Source organism: Phoxinus phoxinus (genome assembly GCF_949152265.1).
Source record: "Phoxinus phoxinus genome assembly, chromosome: 2".
NCBI lineage: Eukaryota > Metazoa > Chordata > Actinopteri > Cypriniformes > Leuciscidae > Phoxinus > Phoxinus phoxinus.
Window position 1 is genome coordinate 33839153 of NC_136877.1, and position 19254 is coordinate 33858406.

At 40.6% G+C, this 19254-nt stretch overlaps 1 protein-coding gene across 25 annotated transcripts in view; it reads left to right on the plus strand.

The window, feature by feature from the left end:
• Nucleotides 1-315: 315 nt before the first annotated feature.
• Nucleotides 316-19254, plus strand: part of tle3b (TLE family member 3, transcriptional corepressor b) — a 28901-nt gene continuing 9962 nt past the window's right edge. For 2 of the 25 annotated variants that reach the window (XM_079591003.1, XM_079591025.1), the window contains exons 1-10: nt 1035-1401; nt 1893-2095; nt 2824-2924; nt 3311-3374; nt 4757-4801; nt 11415-11477; nt 11582-11686; nt 14964-14996; nt 16880-17084; nt 17233-17249. In XM_079591003.1, the coding sequence (XP_079447129.1) occupies nt 2072-2095; nt 2824-2924; nt 3311-3374; nt 4757-4801; nt 11415-11477; nt 11582-11686; nt 14964-14996; nt 16880-17084; nt 17233-17249 (657 nt within the window). In that variant the 5' untranslated portion in view covers nt 1035-1401; nt 1893-2071. Of the gene's footprint in view, nt 402-1014; nt 1402-1807; nt 2096-2823; nt 2925-3310; nt 3375-4756; nt 4802-11414; nt 11478-11581; nt 11687-14963; nt 14997-16879; nt 17085-17232; nt 17250-19254 lie in introns of those variants that run through there. The other 23 variants (XM_079591023.1, XM_079591026.1, XM_079591005.1 and 20 more) reach the window with 19 other exon arrangements.

A 19254-nucleotide genomic window follows, 5' to 3' on the forward strand; every position in this document is an offset into this window, starting at 1 on the left:
AAACTGATATTTAGCCCCTACTAGCTTTTCCCTCTTTTGTTTTACGCAGGGCTCTTTTTACCACATGGTAGTGACAGATTGTTTGAGCTGGAAGGAAAAGCCATTCGAAGCTAATTAAGCAGCCATTCCAAGCACTATTCGCAGGCGGGGAGGCTGAGAGGCACAGGCATTTGTCAGCGCTCTACCCCTCGTGGGCTTGATTGACAACTTAGGTCTCGAACTGACAACCCGTGTCGCTCTAAGCCAATCAGATGCAGGCCAGCGCTCTGATTGGTCGGTGGGCGCAGAACAACGAGCCGCGCCCCACGTGGGTCTGAGCAACACATGATAGGTTGGGGTTTTTTTTCGGTCGCAGACGTGGGCATCATGGAGGGTGTTGCTGAGCAGACAGCGTGAATCAAGTAATGAGGGCTGATTTCACAGATTATGCTGTTAATTTGAGTTACATTCAGAAGCGGTAGCATAACTATACATTGGCAATGAGGGTGCCCTCTCGCATCACTATTATATGCGTCCTTGGAAGGGATAAAACTGGACATTGAAGGATGTTTAGGCTCAAACCAGTCTCTCAATTTTTTTTAAAATCACCGACGAGGTCGCAGTTTATTGGAAATATGACATTAAAACATTATGTATGAAACGTCAAAGTAATTATAACCAGATTTAATGAAACTTACAACTGCTTTTCGTTGAAACAGCAGCAGTCTAGTCATAAATCAGTAAATAGAAGCGCAACAGACAATTTCGCTTGTAATATGTATTTCTTAGGCTACAATCTATCTCTAGAGATTTCAGTTTGTGGCTAGACTTCGAACAATCGTCGCTCATGTAAGTTGTTTGTCTACGGGGAAAGCAACCTTTTTTAGAGCCAAAATGGCGAACATGAGGTCAGATTTGTATTGGCCAATCAGCACGCCCAGAACAGGCGTGACCCACGTGGGATCCCAGGTTTGATTGGTCGGTCTTGGTGAAGTCCTTTTCGAGATTTGATTGGTCGCGTTCGGTTGTTCTCGCGGTAGTTGAGCCCGCGTGTCAGTGGGCAGTCTGTGTGTGGTACTGCGAGTGTTGGAGAAACTAGGCAAAGCGATTGAGAGCGACTGGCTCGTACGAGGCAAACTTTTCACAACCAGACCCTTTTAAACAAACAAGCAAATAGGGATTGGGGGAATTTTCCAACAACCACGATTCTGCGAATTGTGTTCAAGCGAGACACGAGTCTCAACAGAGGAAACCATTCTCGAAGCGGTTGTAGGCGCTGCTTTTCTAGGGCTGGGATTGATTCCCAACCAGCGCCTAATGCTGATCGTATAAGGTCACGAGTGGAGGACTTCGACGTTTCCGCGGAGAAAGGAATTAATGCTGTATTTACATTCGCGGAAAAGGATTTTATGGAGACTAAAGGTAACGCGGAAGATAACTTTCAAAAGAATCCACTTCTAGACTGTTTATTTAGCAAATGAGCTCTCTTCGTGCTTTATTTTCTCTGTTCCTGTTTTCCAATTCGCAAAGCTGCTTTTTTTCGTAGGCTATTCACATCGAGGCTCGATTGTGATAAATGTATATATTGTTCAATCTGTTTATCGAGGAATTGCTGTAAGTTGATTGGGATTCGGTTGCTGTATGTCTTATCTCGCGTTTTTGACATTGTTCTGTAATCTTGTCGGGTTACATTCAAGCAAACAGCAGTCAGGTAATCTTGTTATTGCGAGAAGACTTGTAAGCAGCTTGTTAGTCGCAGCTCGCAGCGCAGATGACAAGCAGCAAATGTGTGTTTGACTCACTCTACACAACTATTCTGTGTTTACAGCACACGCGCAGCTGAATGCTTGACTCTTATTGGAGATAATGAGCCAACGCGATGTGTTTTTGTTTTGCTCATCGGCTCTGTGAAGGATAAAGGGGTTAAACCGGGGGAAAGGAGTGCGAGAAGCGCGTGGATCGGGTGGACCGACTGGGCTTTGTGTGTCCGCGAGTGCAGGGAGGGGTGACGGACGGGCTCTCGCTCATCTACTCGGATTACTGAAGAACGCCACATCCCTTGGATCTTCACCTCAGAAAGGATACATTCAAGATGTATCCGCAGGGCCGGCATCCGGTGAGTAACATAAATTATATTGATGCATTGTGTCCAGCGCCGCGCGAGCTCGTTACATTTTCGACCGTTGAGCTCGTGATCCTCGCGCACTATTGTGTCGCGTGACGTTTCTCTCGCGCGGCGTATTCTTTATTTCTGCTAAAACTTAACAATAATGTGCTCTTCTGGATGTCCGTTAACTTCCTTCTGAACATTGGTACATTTTCATCTCACTTTAAAGTAAAAAAAAAAAAAAAATGATTGGAAAAAACTAGGAGGGGAATCAGTTGCTAGTTTTTCTCCGGGGCTGTTTAGACGCAGTGACCCGTCTGTGTCGCGCCGACCGCTGCTGAGTGTTGGAGGCTGTTCCCACCAGAGTGTCCAAACCACCGACAGGCCGAGCTCGGGGGAGCGCCTGGGCACTTCTGGCAAACCGCAATTCAGCTCCGATGAAATATAATTTCCTTGAAAATCGGGAAGCATGAAATGTGTTATTGACACCCGTGGTTATACCCATGACTTGTTCAAAAACACAGTGAAAGTAAAACCTGAGACCTATGGACTGCTGTAAAATGGAGAAGGTCGTAGTTTGTTTTGGTAATGGTGGTAGGAAGTCAAAGCTGCAGTGACACATTAAAACCATAGTTGGTATAATAGCATATTGCATCAGTGACTAGGTTAGATTATATGAATAATGTGAGTTTTATGCTTTACAGCAGTTTACATAAATGAATGCTATTATTTTTCAGGCACCTCACCAGCCTGGTCAGCCAGGCTTCAAATTCACTGTAGCAGAATCTTGTGACAGGATCAAAGATGAATTTCAGTTCCTTCAAGCTCAGTACCACAGGTAAATATTGCTGTTAATGACCTATGTGATGATGCATTTCACACCTGTTACCTGTAGATTCAGAGACGGTGCTAATGCTGCTTTACGTCTGTGTAAATCAAATGCAGCATCAGTGCAACCTTAAGCCTGGCACAGTTGTCATAACAGTTAATAAGTAACTATAACCATATTAAACTATGTATTATGTTTTTTTACCATTATATACAGTAACTGTAATAGTGCATGGTTTAATGTTTAATTTGTAATTTCATGTAAATGACTGTAAAAACAACATTAGTATTTGTGTCAATAAATCCCATGTGTATGTTACCACCTAGAGATTTTTAAGTGACACTGCCATCCAGGAACGATTCGAACTCATTCCTTGTCTTTCTCTCTTCTTACAGTCTTAAAGTGGAGTATGACAAACTGGCAAATGAGAAGACAGAGATGCAGCGACATTATGTCATGGTAAGAGCAAGTTTGTTTTTAATCTGAGGTCTGCTATCTGTTGTTCTTTTGTTCCTTGAGAACATCAATAGGGCCACCAGCCAGCTATGTAAACTAATGTTTAGTATCCACTACCCCTATTTATTGTGTAATAGCGTTTGCATTGATTGCACCGAAGGATCAGCGGTGAGATTATAAGAGTGTGGGTGTTTTTATTTGTTGTAAAATGCCTGGAGGGGGTTTTGGACAGGGAGTTACTACTTGTTCCATCTTCCAGGTGCTGAGTGTCACTTGACTCGAGTAAGAAAAAAGGCTGGCTTCTTCAGTCTAATCGGGTTTAGATTTTTGTTATGAATGGCATTTAAGTGTCCACTCTATTGTAAGTAATTTATCAAGATTAAATAAGAACGTTACGATAATTGCGTGCAGTGAATGTAAAGGACGACGATTTTTGCTAGCCAATTGAAAATCAAACAATCTATGCATTTATACAATGTAAGTGTGTATAGTTGTTTTTGACTTAAATGACTACCCAGCTGAAACGTTATCAACCTTCAGGATGATTTCACTCACTCTATGTTGGCTCTTGTGTGCAATTCAAGAATCACAGTAATATTCTGTGGCAGAACCCCTCTTATTAGAAGTCCAGTGAGTGGAAACTGAATTCCATCAGGATGTGATGTAACAGTGCACAGGTTGAACGGTGTTAACTGCGCTCGACTCTCTCTTATCTTATTTGAACATGCAGTAGGTATTGACTCAACATGCTGGCACCTTTGTTAAATATTATTTTTCGGAGGAATGCCTTGTGGTAAAAAGGCCACTACCAGATAAACTAACTGAAATACACAGACATGCTCCAAGAAAAACAAATGTTTGCCTTAGTTGTTTGGATGAACATAGTCTGATCGACTATTTTGAGTGTAGAAAAAGTACTTTTATCTTGAGATGACACAGATGCCTGTGAGGGAAAGTAAATGTTTCTTAGAGATGAAAAGGGTGTAAAAAGAGAGAGAGAGGGATAACAGATGAGATGTTTATTTGTCAATCTTTGCTTAGTTTGTTTTTAAGAGCTGTTTAGTAACTATTTTGAGAACTCTGCTTCCATGAATGGTAGTGGTGCTGACTGAATAAATAGTAAGTGGTCGCTAAATAAGTGTTCGCAGAGAGATTCATAAACATTGCTCTCTACTCTTATGAGACATTGATCTGTGTCTTAGCTTTGTGTATTTGGCTTCTTTTTTTTTTCGTCTGTTAAAGTAGGAAATAAATTGGGCGCATGGAATATATGCGGTGTGTATATATGTGTGTATATATGAGAGAGAGCAGCACCCCTGCTACTGTAGGCAATATCATAATACTATTACTTGTGTGCTGAATGCATTTCTCATTTTCTCTTGCAGTACTATGAGATGTCCTATGGGCTGAACATTGAAATGCATAAACAGGTATGTGATGGACTCTGACACCATGTTCATTTCGGTGTGCATTGTGTTTGCTTCATTTGCTTTCATATTTTTTTTTTTTTTTGCACGTGTCCTCTGACCAGACAAATTCGTTGACTATCATGGCAAAGAGACAACAATAAAACAGCATGATCTTTACGGACATTGTTGGACAGTGTAGGGGTTTTGAAAAATGTTCTGCAGCTTAATAGCTATCTTTTTTTATCTGTCAGAGTCTGCAAAAGGTGTGTGCACAAAAACATGCAAGTATAGGCTACATTGATGCTTATGATTGAGTAGTGATGCATAATGATTAGTGGTTAGTGCCTAGTTTGAATTTGTTTCCTGAATCTGTTCCCCTTTCTTGTTTTTGCTTCCTATGCTGTCCCTATTAATAAAAGTAGCCACAAGAGGTGTCTGCACATAACAAAAAAAAATAAAAAAATCAAGATAAAGATGGAGGCACAGACAGAGGCCGGCCCAGTTAAAGGTCATTAGGTCAGCTTCATCTAGCAGGAATTATTCAACCTTATTTAGTAATTGATGTGAATGGTGGCCATTACAGGCTGCCCTAATTGTTGGCAGCTTGTATGTTTTTTTTTTTTGTTCCTGAAACTGATCGATTGGTTTTGTAACAAATGCATTTTATGCATTTTAAAAGAGAGAGAGAAAGAGAAATCGAGGAAATGGGGGTGTTGGCTGGTCTATGTCATTAGTAGTGGTATGATGTATAGTCATATGAGGAGGGCTCAGTTTGAAGAGGCCCTTTATGGTTCTCACCCTGAGGCCTCACAAGGTTAATGGTATCAGTGTGAGGGTGGTGAATTGGAACAGTATGCACGATCCATCAGCTACTCCGTGTTTGTGTGTGTGTGTGTGTGTCTGGGCCACATGTCTCTCTCTCACAGACACTGCATTTTCTGAAAGGTTTTGTCAGACACTTATCTCCAGCTGTGAGAGAGACTGAGAGAAAATGAAAAGGGAGGGAAGAGTAGGTGCTGCTTTGCGCAAACAGGTTAATCGACTGGTTTTTTTTTCCCTTTTTTTTTTTTGTAGAGCCTCTCTTTTGTTTATCAATAGAGCCCTGACTGAGTGGACTCAAATGCATGAATTATTCATTGGAGCATGGACTCCCTGTTCTCTCTGGAGTTAGTGATGACAGCAGTCTGATAACACATAGTCTGCCCTTCATGTAGTGCTTTTGGCTGCAAAAGAACGGAAGGAAAATGCACATAGGTGCCAGATTTGCCATGTGCTTTCAGGATCCACCAGATTTAGAATACTATTAAATAACTGTTTCATGTAAACGCGCTTGTGAGTCTGTAGTGGTGCTGATCTCACGGTACGTTAGAGCCCCGGGCAGGATGGTGAGTGTGCGGCCATGAGGGGAGGGCTGGCCGTGTGGGGGCAAGAACTGGACGGCTGTGCTTGTCAATGTAGCCCTTTAATTACTGAGCCTCAGAGGCCCCTGAACTGCTGTCCCTCTGTGTTTAACACAGTTCCCTCTGTCTTCATTTTCTTCCTCATTTTGTCCTGAAGTACTCACTGCTGAATGAATGCAGAACTAGTGTGTGTGTGTGTGTGTGTGTGTGTTATCATTGGTGTGGCTGTATTTGGTCAGTTCTTTGTGTGCACACACACACTAAGCCAGATTCATTAAGTGAAGCTCAGTCTGTGGCCTTAGAGGGTGAGAGAGAGCGAGGAGGGAGGTTGAGACAGGCAGCGGGGAGGGAACTTGTTCAGATGAATAATTTATTCAGGATTCCAGGAATTGTTTGCCAAGGTGATGATGGTCGATTTGATTCTGAGCCAAAGCAAACGGACTCAGAGCACACTGCAGTCTCTCTTCAGAAGTGTTTGTGTACATGTGAGTGAGATGTCTAGTGGTGACAAAGTGCACCCACATTATTATGGCAGGCCAGAGAATTCCTAAAAGACAATCATGAGCTGCTTAAATCAAAAAGTGCAGACAGGGTTATATTATAATTGGTGGTTGACCGATATACCGTATATATATGATATTCTGCTTAAATTTGGCTACTGTGTTGGAAATAAGGAATTTTATTTTGGCAGAGCTGAGAACAATGCCTAAGCACACACTGCTCTCTTTCTCTGTCTTTAGTCTATGGTCTCTGATTAAGTTATTAGATAGAACTGTTAAAAAAGAAAGTAAACCGTATACGAAAAGGTATGGTGGTGTTTGCTTTTATACTATTAATAATAGAAAGGCAACTAGTCTTTTTATTTTCTTTCTTTTTTCTATCCGAACCTATAGCAGCAGCATTGAAAGTTACAGTCTCCGAAGTGTTTAGCGGGAAAGCTCATGCAGGACAGTCGTGCCGTGTACCAGCTGCTTTGACGCGATTATCAGGTTTACTGACTTGTAACGTGTACATTGACTCACGGCCTCCCGAGTGTCCAAACTCACACAGTGTACGCCCACCTTAATAAGTTGGGACACAACTTATATTTTATCTAATTATTATTATTATTACCGTAATTAATTCAAGGACTCACTTTAAATGAGCACTTTTTTGTATCACCCGCAGTGGAAATCCAATATTTCCTGACATACATTTTAAATGGAGACCAAAACTGATACATTTTAAGTCCCTAATATTGAACGTTTAACTTATTATTGTTTATTTACTCTCTCGAAATAGCTACACTGAATATGTTATGTTATTGGACAGTGCAATATGTAATCAGATACAAGCAGGAGATTTTTAAGCTGCTCGCCACATCGCATCCTTAGTGTTGGATATAGATACTGTAGTGTTTGTGTGTGTAATTTTAGGCCACATCTGTCTCTCAGCTCTGTTCACTGAACCAGGTGGTCGTGTCTGTGTCCTTTGTGTCCGGCCTCAGCAGATGAATGCACAGAGAGACACAAACACCACTAAACAGTTCTAACAGGATTTGTGCTGCATATGCAGCAAGGGCAAGACAGAGACACCCTGTACAGACGACTGCTGCTCAATGCAGCCTTTCAGCCCGAGGGAAGCCAAGGGTTAGAGGAGTCTGTGTCAGGCGGGAAGGAATGAACTCAAATCTGTAAATGCCATTGAGTGCTTGCGTTTATTTGTTAGCGCGACTTATCAGTGAAGAATATACCGGTATATGTGGCTTTTTATGTTTGAGTGAGCATGTAAATGTAAGTTCAACCATCCAACTGACTCTTTGCTTTCTCTCCCTGTCTCTTGTCTGTAATTGTTCTTTGAGTCACAGAGAGAGTGCAGCTGTATGTGTGTTCATTTGTCAGTGAGTGGCTCTCCTTCAGTGTGCAGTTGTTTTGCAGCATATTTAATCCTCATCAGTGTCTCCCTGCACTCAGCTCGTACCCACAGCAACAGGTAAATGGCTTCTGGCGTGCCATTGACATTGGGCTGTGTGTGAGAGCTCTTCACATACTGCTTGACAGCACTGAGCACCTGGGATTGTGAAGCTGAGCAGAAAGCCTCTCTCTGCTGAAGGGCCTTGTTTTCACTCCCTGGCCCTATTTTTTTTATCAGCCTGTGTGGGAGCTGTTCTGGTAGCTTACAGCACTCAGCAGTTCCACACTTCCTGTTCTCTTCCCATGGTGCAGTGGTTTAATCTGAGGTTAATGTATGTAATAGTTTAGTTTGTGTGAAGTGATTCGGATGAAAATCCTTTTGGCTTGTTTTATGGACTCTATCAAGGGTGAATCGCACAAAAACATGCCCAGGTCACATTTTTTCCTCAGGAACAATTTTGCATGAAGAAAATGGCTCATTTTGCATGGAGTAAAAATGAAAAATCCATTAAGATTATTTGCATTGTTGAATTTGTTACAATCATGTTTTTCCTCTTAGTTTATCATTACTGTAATATGTCTGGGTCACTTTTCTGTTTACTTTTTTGTTTGTTCTTTGATAATTCCCTTAGTCTTCCCTAAATTTTTATCATTATCGTCAGTATAGTATTTTTGTTTCATAAGATTAGAGCAATTAAATGTGATTTAATTGTCAATGTCACTATACAAAAGTGAGTATAATTAAGCATAGATATATAGTTTTTTTTTCTATTCTGATTTTGGCTTCCAATGATTATGAAAACAAGATAATCGAGGTAAACCAATTATTGTGCCGCTGAAGCATTCCGTCCAATGAGCCAAATAAGCGAGTAGTCCGCTGTAGTCTGCGCACGCAGATAAGCAAGTAGGCTTCAGGTGCGCGCCTAAACAAGTACACACAAAAATAAAAAAAATGCCCTTTTGGAGAGTATTCACATACACAGTGGGTTATGCATGTAACCGTATATAGTATTTGTGCATTAGCTCTTAAAGTAAATGCAGCCTAATATTCCTGCTGCAGTCTGTCATTTAATGATAATCAAATGACGAGTAATTCAGTCAAGATCAGTGAGTGAATTTGCCTAAGTTGCTTTAAGGATTAATCTACATTTAAGGTATACAGTAAGACTATGCAGTGTTATTTTTACATTTGCTTATCAAATTTGGTTGTTGTAGTTTATTACTTTATGAATAGAAAACTAGTTATTTAATTAATTTTTACTCCGTTGTATTTATTTGTCTGGTTTGATTGTAATTAGTTTTTTAGTTTTCATTGTATTGCTGACTGTTTACTTGTATTCTGTAATTATTTTTAGGACCTTTATCTTACATTAGTAAAGCTAGTATTAGTTTTTGCTAAAGTATTGATAATTGAAATTGTACTGATATTTAAAACGTCTCGTGTCGTGAAATAACAATAATTGTGTTAAATAATTGTGATTTCAATATTTTTTTTTTTATAAATGTAGATATTTGTACCACAAATCCGCATTGCTTGATCCAAGCCGGCATCACAACAGGAGGCTGTTTGCTAAAGCAGGTGCTCACTGCTCTCCTGTATTTGAATGCTGTGGTACATGTTGTGTTGTGTACTAACAAGTCTTGTATGCTGTTTATTAATGGAAAAGTCTCTTCTGATAATTACTGTGGACTATCTTCTCCTTTGGACAGTCACCAGGGTTTTTTGGCTCAGATGTAGAGGTTGTGTTTCTCAATCTTCCCTCTTAACACACACACACACGCTTCACCCCATCCATGAAAGACAAGCCGTTACTCCCCCCTCCCCCTTCTGCTCCCTTTCATCCCACATTAATTTGCTGAGTTGATCTGATCGACAGGCCGAAAATTCAATTTAATGACCTGCCCCTGTGCGCGTAATATGATTTTACTGCCTGTTATGGTCAAGCAGAGCTCCAATTTACATAATGATCTGAGGGAGAGATAGGGGTGGGCCGGTTGCTGTGGCAACCCGAGAGTGGCATACAGGAATGGAAGCCAAAGGGAGGGTGTGAACCGATAGAGTGAGCGAGGAAAAATAACCTAAGCGTATGGCTTGTGTATGAGGGTTTTTATGCTCTAATATTTTTTATTTAGTTAGATGCCAACAGATTGTTGTTGTATGCGTTTGTTTTGTGAAGGAGTGTGTGTTTGTGTAGCAAAGCTGAGCTGAAAAAGCATTAATAGCTCAATGACTCTGAAGGGGTGTGGAGAGGGCTTAGATCCTTTGTTCACATCCCTAGAGACAGTTCATCACAGGTCAGAACACATCCACTCTCACCCGCTCTAAAGAGAGACCGAATCCATCAGAGTGCCAGGGTCAGCACCCTCCCACAGGCACAGAGGTCACACTGCCAAAAAATGAACGGAATGTGGTTCTCAGTGAAAGAAAGAGAAATTTCTCTCCTCCCTCACCTGCTGGGCCATCTGCTCCAACCTATAATCAATTTGTTCACCGCCCCATACTTCCTCTCCCCCCTCCCTCGTGCTCTCCTTTCCCTTCTCTCCCTTTCATCCTGAAGAGTTAGCATAGCTCATGATGAAATATAGCTCTTGGGGACTTCAGGTAGCTGTGAGTAATGCAGGAGAACCAGAGCATGTTGGCTGATTACCCTGTCCGTCTCTCCATATCAATAAAAGTCATTTTGAATATTGCTGTAGGGCTCCGGTTCCTCGCCTCCTGTGCTGCTGGAATGGGAGCATGGGGAAAAATGGTAATTGCTCAGTATTGCCATCGTTAATCTCCCAGCACCAAATCAGCATTAGCATATTTCAGCATCTTAATGAAATAATCTGTCTGGGTAATGAGGGGGTGGTGGGGGGTTTGAGGCCAGACGACCCCCCAACATTCCCCCCTTCCTTTATCTCTCCTTCTCTCTCTCCATCTCTTGGCCAGATGGGCACCGTAGGCCTTCTGCCCATCTTGGCTTGGCAAAGCTGTGGATTTGGCCAGATCTGTTTCAGTAGCAGTGTGCTGGAGCGCCGTTTGGCTTTGTGAGCCACACACACCATATCAGCCCTCAAAGAGCCTCTTGTTCATTATGCGCCGAATCAGACACATGGCAACGTTAGCGAAAACAGACGTTTCTGAAGTTTTTACTTCATTAATCAGGAGTTCTGGAGGTATCCCATCATGCCTCGTTTAGATCCTCGGAGGCTTGATTAGAGCATTCAGCAATGTGAAAGTAACGTGAGGGTGTTTGAGTGCATGCTGTCGGAAATTAAGTACATTTGAGTGATTAGAGAAGAGCTGACAACATTCAATAACGTACTGTTTGTATGTCTCTTTTTTTCCCTCTCTTTCAGACTGAGATTGCCAAACGGCTAAATGCAATTCTTGCTCAAATAATGCCTTTTTTGTCACAAGAGGTAAATATGATCCATCTTTCTTCATAAAATGAGCTGTTTCCCATGATTTCTGTTAGCCCATGCTAATTTTCTGTGTATTGATTTGTCTCTTCTCTTTCCTCCAGCACCAACAGCAGGTCGCACAGGCTGTTGAACGTGCTAAGCAAGTGACAATGACCGAGTTGAATGCCATCATCGGGGTACGTGGACTTCCCAATCTGCCTCTCACCGTGTGTATACCCCTCTTTCTCCTTCATTTGACCAGGGCCAGGGACAAACCTGCACACAAGCAGCTCAGTGTACTAATGCATTCATGCCTGGCTCCTAAATGACAATTGGATTTATAGTCTGGTGTAATAAAGATCAAATGACAATTGGATTTATAGTCTGTGGTAATACAGTTCAAATTTGCTCTCTGAAGCAGCTAAATTAGCCTACTCCCACAGGTGGGGTCAAAGGTGATGCGTCAGTTGTAATCCTCCAGTGTAAAACCTTCAATCCAACACGCATCACCTCAGCAGCTCCTAAACAGTCCAAGGGCAAATCCGTGATTGCTAGAGCCATTAATACTAGTGTTATGGGAGGAGATCAGGATTGTTGGTGTGTCTTAGTCCCATCAGTCTTCTGCTGCAGATTTGCTCCTGCCCTACATGGTCTTATTTTTACTTTGTTTTAATTTGTAATGTGATGTTTACACCATTTTGTTTGCCTTTTTATGCCATTGTTTTTGTCTTATCAATACGTGGCGATCTGTGTGTCTGTTTGTCACGTCTTTTGAGAGGCATGTGGAGAGAGACATGTTTGGGCTTGTGTAGTTAAGCTCTTGTTTTGATCACACAAAGGGAGAAGTCTAATTCTGTCAGGGTTGTCTGTGATTAGCCATGTTAAATACTTTAAAGAGCTTGTGTTAAGGAGCATTGAGAAGCTTCCTACTCACTTGGGCAACACAAACATTACTTGAATTACAATCTTTGTTTGTAATCCAGAGATAACTGATTTTTTTTTTTTTTTTTTTTTTTAATTATGCATTTTTGTAGGTCAGTAGACTAAACTGAAGTACTCTTACATGCGCAGTCAAGCAAGCTACGGCAGGTTTTTGCATAGGCGAGCAGCTACAGTCTTCATCCTTCTGTCCAAATATACATGACCCAATGTGTAATTGAATATTTGAAGATGCGTGTTGTCTTTGTAGTTCAGAGCAAGCGCAGTTGTATTCTGACCGTGTATACATGCTTGACAGTCTTGGTCTGTCTAGGCTGAGTTTTCAAAAACCAAACTAGTACAATTTCTGCCAGAATAAAGGACCATTCACATCAAAACAAACTATAAAGATAACTATAATGTAATATTAGTGTCCTCCTCACCATCTAATGTTAATTCCCTGTTTATTATAAAAGTGTGCGCATTTATGCCACCATCTGATTTAAATGCTCAAGCTCTTTAAATTCCAGTGGATTCTGTTTGGCTGTCAAAGTTTTTATCGTTTATCAGCTGGAAAAAATATATCTAAAAGTGATTCCAACAATATAATTTATTTGTCATCATTATAACTCTTATAATTTTGTTATTACCCACCTTATTTTTGATTTAATCATAAACACACTGGCTTGTAATAGTTTATTTAGTTAAAATAGTTTACTGCACTTTGTTATTCTTTTAGTATGTTCCTATAGTGGCTAATGAATCAAGTCTCGCACATTCACAGAAAATATCTTACTTCCACATTGCAAAATAAGGTGGATAATTATCGTCCTTGTGTGAGCAGGTCTTAAAGCGTTTGCATTTCATTTAAAAAGACAAATTCTTGTTTTAGTTCAACCAAGCCTTGAATGTGCATGTAAAAGTTCTTGGTCTGTCTCCTGTGGTGAGTGTGGTTACCCAGCTTTGATTAGCCTTGGCTGGGCTAGTGGGTAGGAGGTCCTGAGCTGGGTCAGGACAGCCAAAGCCAGATATTGGAATTCAATTAAGGCAAATGAGCCAAGACTCTGACCCCTGTTTTCAAGGTAATTGCTTCCTCGAATTTGCCTGAATGCAACTGTCGACGGGGCTCCATCATTTAACAGCTAGCCATTCAGCAGAGCAGCTTGGCAAGAGGTGGGGGAGGCATGGGGGCAGGGCTTGTTGCTTCTGCTCACACATACACACACTTAGCAGTCACATGGTCATCATGATAGTGGATAAATAGATGTAGTCAGGCAGACACTTGCCACACTGTTGTAGGAATTAACACACATCCTCATAGGCTTGGGGAAAAAAACAAGCTTTTATTTGTTGGCTAGTGAAGATGGCAGGAGATCAATCTGTGAGCCCTGGTGGAGAGGGAGGGGAGGGGGGGTCATTAAAGATTCACTGTTAATCAGGAGCCAGCAGCGTTTGGCACGGAGAGAGAGAAAGAGAGAGGATAAGGAAGATTGTGAAAGGAGAGCGACATTGTGAGGGGGAGTGATATCCACAGGGAGGGGCAGAGGCAAATAAGTGGGTTAGCAAGAGGATAGAGACACCCATGAAAGCTTTAGTCTGCGGTACGACTGACCTGTTAAAGTGGTAGTGCTGTACATGTATGTGGCTTTGCTAGTAAGTTACTGCCGTTATGTTGATGCTGTAGAAACGGTATGAATAACACGCGCATACACTTGCTTGTTACATACGTTAGGGCTGCACGATTCTTCAAAATAGTTGGTAACGAGAAATGGCTTGGTGCGATTAGCAAAATGAAAGGTCTGCGATGTTCAGTGTTTTGTGTGGCTTGGTTCAGGTCTAATACACTGTAGTAACCTCCTGTTTTGTTTTTCATTTTAATTAGTTGTAGTAATAAAAATAAATTTCAAAACGGTTATTATCATTATTTTAGTCATATTGATGTATAAGCACAAAATATTTGTCCAAATCTTGCAGTCTTGCAATATAAAAGCTCTAGGTTTGCTTTGTCTGTCTGCATTTTAAATTGCAATCACAATTTTATCCAAGAAATTGCAATTCGTTAACTTAATCACCTCTTAAAATTGATAGTAATACAGGTGTGATAAAACAGAACCGGACCTTCATTTCATAAGTCAATGTGAATGTCAATGCTTCTCATGTAAAACACTAGTGGCTGACTCTGAGGTTTGCTGCTGGTTTGCTCTGTTTTGATACAGATTCACTTTGCATACTGTTTCTGTTAATTTGCATTTCAGATTTCACACTAGCAGCATAAATGGCCTCAGTCTGTCTCGAAACATGTCCTTTAACAATAAAGGCGAATGTTTAGCCAGTTATTTGCCACTTATAAAATATTAGCGGATTACTAATGGGGATCAGGGTGTTTTTCTAGGAAGGTTAAGGGTTTTCAGCTATGTGTTGAGGTTAAAAAAACACACATTTAAATAAAAGCACCCTTTATTGCTGAAATAGTATTGGTCAGCATGGTGTGCCTGGGTAGATTTGTGAAGTAGTGATGTGTTATTCATGAGTGAGCGTCTATGTGAGCGTGTAATGATGACATGCTCGTCTCTTTTCTCTCATCAGCAGCAGCCTCATGCTGTCTACCCTGCTCTGATGGTCAGTGCTAAAGAAGCTGAGATCCCAACCTTCTTTAGATCCTAACGCTTTTGTGTTATTTAGTGTGTTTATGTTCTGCATTGTGCTTCTTTTAGTCAAAGCAATGGCTTTTTACTGCGAGAATAGTAGTGCTTGCTCACAGTTTTATAAATATATAATATATATTTATGAGTGCTGTTTACATTGAGAATGCAGGACTGCTGAGACATGAATAAAATGTATTTGATACATGTTTTGTTTGCTTAAAAGAAGAACTGAATGCATTCACTAAATGCATTACATTTTGCATGAGAAAAATATTTTTGTATTTAGAGCCTCAATTCTGCATAACTGAAATTACTATTAGTTGTCTATTCAAAGGTCTTATATGTATGTACACTACTTTTCAAAAGTTTATTTTTTTTGTTGTGAGCAAAAGAATTCCTTTTACAAAGGCTAATCAAAATTGTTTGATTAAAAAACGAGTAAAAATGCTAATATTTTGAAACATCATTATAATTTAAACTTTTTTTTAATATATTTTAAAATGTGATGGCAAAGCTGTATTTCCAGTCACCGTTTCTTCAGTGTCACGTGATTTCTAATATGATTTCTTATCACATTTAAAAATTTGACAGCATTTATTTTTTGAAATCTATATATTTTTTGTAACATTATAAATGCCTTTTCTGTCAATTTTGATCAGTTTAATGCATTATTTTTTAGCAAAAATATATATTTTCCTACAAAAAGTCTAAGTTAGAAGCTTTTGAACTGTAGTGTATTTAAGCTTTTTATCTGACAATAAATGTCAGTATTTTTGTTAACACTATGGACTAAATTAGTTTGATTTACAGTTATTACTTAAGAACTGATTTGAACTGAATTGGGTTTTTTGGAGTTATTACTTATGTGGGTGTGTCTGTCTTTTGTAGATGTGGGAAGCTCATGTGCAATGTATGTATGTGTCACAGAACCGTTAATAAAGCAAAATTATATTGGTTTTAAATTATATAATTATAACACTGTGTACAATTAAGGGAATTAAGATGAATTAAGAATGACAGCAGTGCAATGAGATATGTAGCTTTATTTGTATTATTAGATGAAGGCACAATTTTTTTTCAGACATTAAGCAAGGAACAACATGCTGTGTTTGATTCGGATGGTATTAAAATAACACAATGAAACAAATTTACCTGATCTATTCTGTTTCATAATCACATCTTCCTCTCTCAGCTGTAAACAGCCACTGCTTTGACACCACGTGTTACTTACTATTAAATTAACACAGAGAATGACATATATCATTGGCTGTTGTTAAGGAGGCATGGAGGAGTTGCATAGCCTATGTGATGATAACCATGGGTCTGTGTGTAAACTCTCAGATACATTATGGGTTGTGAGGTGACTGCTGTGTTTACCAACATTTCACTAAACTCACTTGACTTTGTGTGTGTGTGGATTAATGTATGTGTACATATTGATTCAGTGAACAAATATCTGAAAATCATGCACCCTCATTTTCATTTTGCCTCGTGTAAGATGGGAGTGTGTATAAATCAAACCTGTTTTAACCATGTAATTAATAATAGTTTTGTGCATATCCTGGTTTGCTGCAAAAAGATATATGTTAAGTAGTGTGGTTTTTCAAAGGCGGTGTGTACGTTAGTTTAGAAATCAGTAGTATGTGTGAGTGAGCTATTCCCGCTGAGCTCAAGGAGGACATGTCCTTGTGAAGAGTGTCCTGCTTTGATCCAGCCACTAATGGAGGTGTTAGGGTGCCAATGTTCCTCTCTGTGCATCCTGTGAGAGAAGGGCTTAACCAGTCACCTTTATTCAGTGTTTGCAGTCCATAAGCCCTTTCCCTCCGACCCACTTGATATAAATGTGTGTGTTGACAGCAGCAGCAGCTCCAGGCTCAGCACCTTTCCCATGCTGCCCACGGACCCCCGGTCCAGCTGCCCCCTCACCCCTCGGGGCTGCAGCCCCCAGGCATCCCTCCAGTCACAGGCTCAGGATCAGGTCTGCTGGCGCTGGGGGCTCTGGGCAGCCAGGCACACCTGCCAGTCAAAGATGAGAAGAACCACCATGACCTGGAGCACAGAGGTAACTCGCGCATGCACTGAAGAGAAAACCACAACAAATGTCCTGAAGCAGTACGCTCATGCTTTGGTAAGAAAATAAATGTAAATGCTGACTTGATGTTTTTCTTTCTGTTTCTTTTATCTCCTTCATCGTTCTCCCTTGGATAAAGAGCGAGAGTCTAGCACGGTGAGTTCTGTTAGTTTCTGAATCAATTCACGAATAACTTGTAATCTGTTCCTCACACAAAACTACTGTATAGTGCAGAAGGCTTTACAAATGAATCATTTGACTTTAGTGGTACTTTTGTGTCCATTTTAAATGTGCATTCAGTTGCTTTTTGCTAGCGTTTGCATTGTTGTTCATGGCCGTTAAGTGAAGATGCCACAATGGTGTTAGACACTGCACTGCCATCTGTCGAAGTGGATCAGCATTATCATCTTTGAATTTAATGTAAATTACGGTAGCTATGTTTACTCAATTGGAATCATTTCATTGTCCTGCTCCACTTCACAGTTGATGAGTGGAAGGAAAACTTTAGAATGATACGATAGTCATTTGTCGCTTCGTTCATTTAACAACAACAGCTCGTTCCTCGTGTCATTACGCCATTTCTACGTCATTGCACATGCGCAGTCCTTTCCAGTTCCATTTTTCCATCCGATCAACTGTTTACATGTCCTCTTGATCGGATTAGAAAAAGTTTAAAGCACCCCTTACAATCCAAAGGAGATTTTAACCTGATTTGTCAAATGTATTCCGAAGGACATGGTTACATGCGGTTTTATTCTGACTGTGCTAGATGTTAGGTGCTAATGAGACTAGTTTTCACTCTTCGCGACACCGAACAACAACACTGCTGCTAGCGTATCTACATGGATGGCAGCCAGTGTGCGTGAGGATTCTCTTTGAAGTTTAGTGAAACACCTGGACAATACAAAATTAAAATGCTTTTTATAGAAAAGTATTATGAGTACAGTCTTCATTTCATGAGTGTTTACCATTCAGATGACTCTTTACAAAAACGTGATTTATTACTTAATATGTGAAAATTAACACCCAACTTAAAGCTGGAAAACCCGTTGTTTTTAATTTTGTGTAAAAAAAAAAAAAAAGTATTGTACATTCTTTACCATTACTCCTTTTGTGTTCCACAAAAAGAATGTGGTTTGGAATTAGGATGAAGTATGTCATGGCAGAATTAAAATTTTTCATTGAACTATTCTTTTAAGTCCTGACGTTTGATAAAGAGGGAAGTCAGTGGTACTGTACGTTAACAGCGTGTAGAGAGCCAAGCAGGCAGCGTTAGGGCACACTAAGCTTTACAAAAAAAAGAGAGAGCGAGCGAGAGGAGCCTGCTGTATAATCCTGCTTTTAATCCAGGTAAAAAATGCGCAAAAGCACAGGCCAGAGATTAGCAGCGCTATAATTTCATCACAATTAAAAAAGACTTTGACTCTCTATCTTAAAGGATTTGTCCTCACCCACTCTTCATGTCTGCAGCTCTTGGCTCAGATAAACCTTACTCATTCAACCATATCTCATAGCCTCCTCCTTTGTTTCTTCTTGTGCCTCTTTTCTACAGTTTTGTTAACTGCTCTTTCATTCATTCCTTTGGCTCTTTGTCTCCACAGCTCTGGTTCTGTCCCCCTGTGCATACCTCTTGCTGTGTTTATTTGAGGTTTTCATGTAACCACTTAAATTCTCCCTATCTCCCAAATGCTGGATTGCCCCGTTTCACCTCTTAAACTGGATATGCAGAAAGGTTTGACTTGGCAATAGTGTATTGTGTGTGTGTGTGTTGAATGGGCAGCAGTGTGAATGAGTGCAGTCATGCCTGCAGAAATCAGACTCTGCTGCTGATTAGCGCTTAGTGCAGCAGTGGCCATCCTGCTCTCTGCCCGCCAGGACTTCCTGTTGTCACGGGTCATCTGATAGCACCGCTCTGACTTTGCTTATTGAGTCACGTTAAGCCTGTCTTAAAAGGTCAGCCTATTAAACCCGCAGCTGAGATGCACACATACACGCTCAGTTGCTCGCTCTCTCCCTGTCAGGCTGAGAGAGCAGTCTAGGTCTATTTATTACTTTTGGATAAGACGAAGAAGGGGGTGGGGACAGAAATGGGCTGCTTAATGCTGACAAAAGCAACACTGAGATTGTTGTAGAGTGTTTGTGAGTGGGGTTTAAGCTCCTG